Genomic DNA, 6429 nt, shown 5'->3' with positions numbered 1-6429 from the left:
AGGAATCCGTGGGAAATGGGGTGTGGAGAAAGCAAACAGGCCGAGGAGCCCAAGTCCAGGAGGCCTAAATGGCATGCACGGTGTGGCCAAAAGTTTGTGTTGTTGGAGCTGGCAGGCCAAGCGGGAATTGTTACGAGTTGCAGTTGGGAGGTGGAGAGAAACCAGATCAAGGAACACCTCATATGCCCCATGACAGCTGCACTTAGTTCTTCTGGGTCAATACTTCCCAGCCTTGGCTGCACATTACGATCATCTGAGGAGCTTTTAAAATATACATAGGCTGGTTAGCTCAGTTAGTGCTGATAACACCAGGGACTAGGGTTCAGTCCCTGTACTGGCCAGTCTCAAAATATATATAGAGAGAGAGAAAGAGAGAGAGAGAGAGAGACACACACACACATACACATGCATATATGCATATCATATGCCTGGGCCCCACCCTTCGATAAGACTCCCTGGGGTGGAGCCTGTGCAGAGGTGTTCCTTAGGCCCCAGGTGATTCTGACGCTCAGGTAGGTTGAGCAGGTCTTCTGTTGTCTACTGTTGACAACACACACGGCGTGAGAAGAGGATGGGAAGAGACAAGACTGGTGACAGAAAGACCAGTGAGGAAGCGTATTAGCTTGTGAGGGCTGCCACAGACCAGAAGGCTCGAGCAACAGAAATTTATTGTATCACAGCTCTGGAAGCTGGAAGTCCAAGATCAAGGTGTTGGCAGGTTTGGTCTCTCCGGAGGCCTCTCTCCTTGGCTTGCAGATGGCCGTCTTCATAACCACCCTGTACTTACATGGTCGTCCCTCTGTATTGTCTGTGTCTTAACCTCCTCTTCTTAGAAGGACACCCGTCCTATTGGATTAGGCCCCACCCTAATGGCTTCATTTTAACTTAATCACCTCTTTAAAGACCTTATTTCTAAGTATGATCACAATCGGAGGTACTGGGGATTGGGACTTCAACATACAAATTTTGAGGGGACACAATTCAGCCCTAACAGGAGGCTCCTGCAGCGGCTCAGGGGAGAGAGGAAGGGGGACAAATTTAGGTGGTGGCAGCAGGGAGGGACACAGGGAGGAGAAATTGGCATGTGAAGCCGTTGGGGGCGGTTAACAGACAGGACAACGGGGGGAATCCCAGATGATGCCCCAGTGTCTAGCAGGGACGGCAGTGTCACCGGCTTTGGTGCATGCAGGGAGTGGGGAGCAGATGTTGGGCTTCCCTTGTGGTATGTGTAGATGGGAGTTTGTAAGAAACGTCTCAGCTGAGTTAAGAGTCTGAGTGTCATCGGCAGCGGAGGGCAGCTGGAAGCAGGGTTGAGGACGGGACCCCGGCCCCTCTCCCAGAAGGTGTAGAGAGAGATCGGAAGGCTGGGGCCCAACCTTAAGGAGCAGCAACTTTGCAAGAGTGGGAGGCATGGGAGAAACTCAGTTGTGATGAAGCCACAAGAACATACAGAAACACTACCCATCTGCCTTCTGTTTAACCCGAAGCAGAGTCCCACTAAATCATAAAGAAGTGATGCGGAGCAAGATTGCTAATGAAGAAGATGAGACAATGTGAACCACCAGTTACATAAAAGAGAAAGTGAAACAAGAATCAAGGAAGGAGTTATCAATGGATCCCTGGTTTGTTAATTAGGGGTCTGGCTTTCTATATCTCCTCGTTTGCTACATTATGCTGGTGAATTAATAGATCTCTCCACAAAAGGACATTTAAATCAACGTATGAGACCTGCTTAAATTCTGAAGAAGCCATTAATTACCCATTCTTAAGAAAACGAGCACTGACACAGCTCCTGTAACTGGGTAATTCCTATCTGTGATTCTTAATTGTACGACTTTTCAGCTGCAAGACGGATCTTTTCTATCCACCTCCTCTGGTTCTGACCAATTAAACATTTCCTTTCATAATCATAACATTTCCTATGCCAATTCTTCAAAAGAAAAGGAGCTTGTTAGCAACATACCATTTCCCATTGCTAATTTATGCTGAATTAGAATTCTTATAAGTATAATACTCATATATACATATAGGACACTATTAACATATTCAGGCTTAGTAGAAAGACAACAACAGTATTATTTTGTAGCTTGATTTTGTACAATTGGTTTTATTTTGAACAGTTCTTTTTTAAAAAGACTTTTTCAAATAGTAAGTTGATCCCTGTCAAACTGCAGTCAAATGTTGCACGTAGCTTCTATGCACTGAGAAAATACATGTACAAATGATAACAGTGTATAACTTTATTCAAAAGGAATCATTATTTTCTAAAGGAATAAGAATATCTACACGGACAGGTTTTTGGTGCTTTACAGCTTGACTCATGAGTCATTTATTTCATAACCATACAGTGGCCACTGTAGATTTTTTTTTCCAGAAACCATCTATTCCCAAACATCAGAGCTTAAGTTTTCTGCACTGTGGGTTTCTGAGCACAATCTAGGAGCAGAGCTGGGGACCAGTGGTCTGGTTCCTAGCTGGCTGCTCAGCCTATGGTTTAACAGTCCTGACCTAGCCAGGCCTGTCTCTCAGGCCTGCTCACCAAGCAGGGGAAAATTAAGTTTATGGTACCGACCAAGGCCAGATCCAGCTGTGCAGCTATACATAGTCTGTGGCTGCACAAATGCAGCTGCCCCATTCATGTATATACTGCCTATGGCAGAGTTGAGTAGTTGCAACAGACCAAGGCCAGATCCAGCTGTGGAGCTATACATAGTCTGTGGCCGCACAAATGCAGCTGCCCCATTCATGTATATACTGCCTATGGCAGAGTTGAGTAGTTGCAACAGGAGCTGTACAGGCAAAGCCTAACATATTCACTACCTGACCCTTTAACAGGAAATAATGGCTGACTGCCGGTATAGACTATTTGCACTTCTCAACTCAACCACCTTAAGTGCTATGACCATTGAAACATCTTAAATTGTACCTGGAGAAAGAGAATATATACAATTATATTCTAAGAAGCCATTCACCTCATTGTCTACTCCCTCTTGATGTAGGTCTGCATCCTCAAGAGGCAGCTTTCCTTTTATTCCTGCACTATCACCTCTACTTAGAGCCTTCTATTCCCTGTTCTCAAAGAAGTCTGGAAACACCACCAGCTGGTCTAATGTAACAGGTGATGGTTTTTTGGCAGATGTGAGCCACTGATTTCTTTGCCCAATGAGTCAGTAAGATTTGGGAGCCTGTTGTCAGTCACCCAAGAGCACTGAGCTAGCCCGGGATGGGGACAGACATTTCTCAAGCTCTCAGCAGCAGGAACACAGCTGAGTATGGAGCTTGCTTCTGTGTATCGTAGACCCTGCTTGCTCATTACATATTGATAGGACCTCAGAGCTAACCGCCTCCTCTCAATGTGACCCAATCTGTCCTAGCATCTCTGACCCCTCCATTTTGCATGATACTGAAAGAAAAACAAGATGGCTATGTCTCTGAAATACATTTTTTCCAAAATCAAAATCTATCTAGGGCCAAGTCTGCCCTTCACATACCAGTCCTCCCACTCATGAGAATCTTTTCATGCCTAGATGTAGGACTGTACCTCCGTCAGTCTGAGAACACAGTCTCCTGATTGTGAGTTGGAAAGTGCAAGAAAGCTTTTCTCTCCATTTGATTATGTTCACCCTCTGAAGGCCACCAGATAAACCGGCCACAGGTACAGACACTTTATAAGATTGCTCAGGAAGTCCTGGTAAACAGGGTCATAACCATTTCCACCCATTCTCTCTCATACCTGATCTCCCTGCAGTGTGTGCTGGTCAAGGGGTGTCTTTGTGGCAATGTTGCTGTAGTAGGCATACGACAGTTCCCAGTCCAGAGGGTAGTTGTCAACACCCTGGTAGTGTTTGTAACCCAGATTCATTGAAGACAGCCTCTCACTGCCCTGGCCTCCGACCAAACTATACAACATGCCCTGTTAGGAAGAAATTGACAAAGTGTTCACACAATTGTAGCTAGGGTCATAAAATCCCAACACTGAAAGCTCATCCAGCCCAATCCCTACATGTAATCTTAGCCATTTCAGAAATATGTTAACTTGCCTTTTTTAAAAAAACAAATCTTTAGAAAAGAAGCCAACCTACCTTTCTAATGGTTTATAAGCTCCCAGCTGTCTGTCCTTCCTAATATCTAATAGCTTAAAATGCCCTGACCTTTGTTCTCTTCTCATTGAGAATGGGGGTATTCCCTGACTTTTCTCAAAGCATCTTTTTGTGTATCAGATAACTGTTCTAAGGATCCCTGTTCTGCTTCATTTACATCATCTATGACTAGATGATCTAAATACTGGGCCCACGTCCCAACCTCACTCTTTTAGAATGTCAGTGCTGGAAGGGTCTGTAGAGAGTGTCTGATCTAATAAGGATCCCTGTTCTGCTTCATTTACATCATCTATGACTAGATGATCTAAATACTGGGCCCATGTCCCAACCTCACTCTTTTAGAATGTCAGTGCTGGAAGGGTCTGTAGAGAGTGTCTGATCTAATGACCTCATTTCATATTTGAGGAAATAGAGGCCCAGAAAGATGAAGTCATTTGTCTATGGTCAACCAGCCACTTTGTGGCAGAGACAGAGCTAGAATTTTCTATGTGATTCTACCTTTGAGGGGACTGCTTCAGGGACTCAGGAAAACATGCCATCAATCAGGAGCTTTTACAAACAGGACATCACAAACCAGTCACTGACAAGGAACATGGAGCCACCAGGGCAGGACCGAACAGTCTGAGTCTCCCCAAACCAAGGATAAATAATCACTTGTGCAATTCCGAAAACTAAAAGTGACCAGGTAACATTTGGTAGTACTTATTGTAAGAGTTAATTTTGTGTGTCAACTTGACCGTGCCATGAGATTAAACATTATTTCTGGTGCGTGTGTGGTTGTGTTTCCAGAAGAGATTAGCATTCTAACTGGTGAACTGAGTAGCGCTATGGCCCTCCCCAATGTGGGTGGGCACTAGCCAATCCCTTGAGGGCCTGAATAGGACAAAAAGCAGAGGAAGAAGGAATTTTGTCCCTTTTTGCTTCCTGCCTGCCTGCTTGAGCTGGGACATGGGTCTTTTCCTAGCCCTGGACTGGGATTTACACCATCAGCTCCCCTGATCCTCAGGCATTCAGATGTGGACTGAAATTATACCTCCTGCTTTCCCGGGCCTTGAGCTTGCAGATGGCAGATCATGGGACTTCTCAGCCTCCATAATTGTGTGAGCCAATTCTTCGTAAGTCTCTTCCCATGTATATAATCCCATTAGTTCTGTTTCTCTGGAGAACCCTGACTAATACACTTATGAAATGTGATTCTAAATGTTAGGCAAGTTGCATAATACATTTGGATTCAAATCCAGAAATAAAACCGTCTGGTATGGCATTTATTTTGATGGTAGACGGCTGGAAGCAACAATACTTTGGCTTAGAGGTCCAAATGACTTCACTTAGCTGAAAGGTAATATAGGATAATGGTCTCACAGCCAGAGTACTTTTAAAAATTGGGTGGGCACCTGTTCTTGAAGGACTGGGATTCTGGCAAGCCCTGCCCAAACTGTTCCTTAAGTGGTATACCAATCATACCCCTAAGGCTGTGTCCAGAAATGAATGAAGTGTCGTGCCCTTTTTCACTCACTGACAGCAGGGGATCCTGTTTTTTACACAGCCCCAGCACATTTTTTCTTGAATGTAAAGATTTTTAAAGGACTCCAAGGAACTGCAACTTGTCCAGGTCTACCAGGGACATGAAAGCATTATTCTGCAAATACAACGGAGGTGACTGATGTTCCTGGAACCCATGAAATACTCTACCTGCAGCTGATCCCGAGGCACATTTAATCCAGTTTCATAAAAGACTGCGAGGTAGTAGGATGCTTTATGGTATCCACAGCAGCTGGAATCCATCAGAAAGGGGACGACAGAGCTAATTTGGTGAAGACCATCAATGCTGGAAAGTCTCTTTACAGCCTTCTCAAATATCCTCCCACCGATTTCTAATACAGATTCATTTTGGTTTCTTGGCACTGTAAATAACACAAATCAGAACACACAAAATTAATTACCATGGGATTGAGACGGCATTAGAAAGAAGAGGGAAAAGCCAATTAAATCGCCTGAGTTATTGATATGGTTGGTCCTACAGTGCCTTGAAATATACCACCTTCCAGGGAGGTAAATTAAACCCTTTGGAGATGCCACGGTGTCATTCTGTAAATAGATTTTTCTTTGGCACTAAATGACAGCCTCATATCCTGGGAAAATGATGTGTCTTATATAGCGGAGGTAGTGTCTCAGACAGTAATTTACTCAGTGTAACTCACCACCAAATTGGGACCACTGAAACTTCCAGAGAGGCTTTTTTCCCCTCTAAGACTCTCTGAAGAACAATGTATCTCAGAAATAGTTCCTAGGTGCTGTTCTAAAAAGTTAGGCAAAAGAACCTTAATTT

The 6429-nt window shown here is 44.3% G+C and overlaps 1 protein-coding gene across 1 annotated transcript in view; it reads right to left on the bottom strand.

Moving 5' to 3' along the window:
- SEL1L3 (sel-1 suppressor of lin-12-like 3 (C. elegans)) overlaps positions 1-6429 on the bottom strand; it is a 92780-nt gene that overhangs the window by 47496 nt on the left and 38855 nt on the right. The window contains exons 9-10 of the mRNA XM_008584693.1: positions 5793-6004; positions 3734-3913 (exon numbers count right to left, since the gene is read on the bottom strand). Of these exons, the coding sequence (XP_008582915.1) occupies positions 3734-3913; positions 5793-6004 (392 nt within the window). The remainder of the gene's footprint in view (positions 1-3733; positions 3914-5792; positions 6005-6429) is intronic.

Source organism: Galeopterus variegatus, unplaced genomic scaffold, assembly GCF_000696425.1.
Source record: "Galeopterus variegatus unplaced genomic scaffold, G_variegatus-3.0.2 Scaffold3335, whole genome shotgun sequence".
Classification (NCBI taxonomy): Eukaryota; Metazoa; Chordata; class Mammalia; order Dermoptera; family Cynocephalidae; genus Galeopterus; species Galeopterus variegatus.
This window is presented reverse-complemented; position numbering and strand designations above follow the sequence as displayed.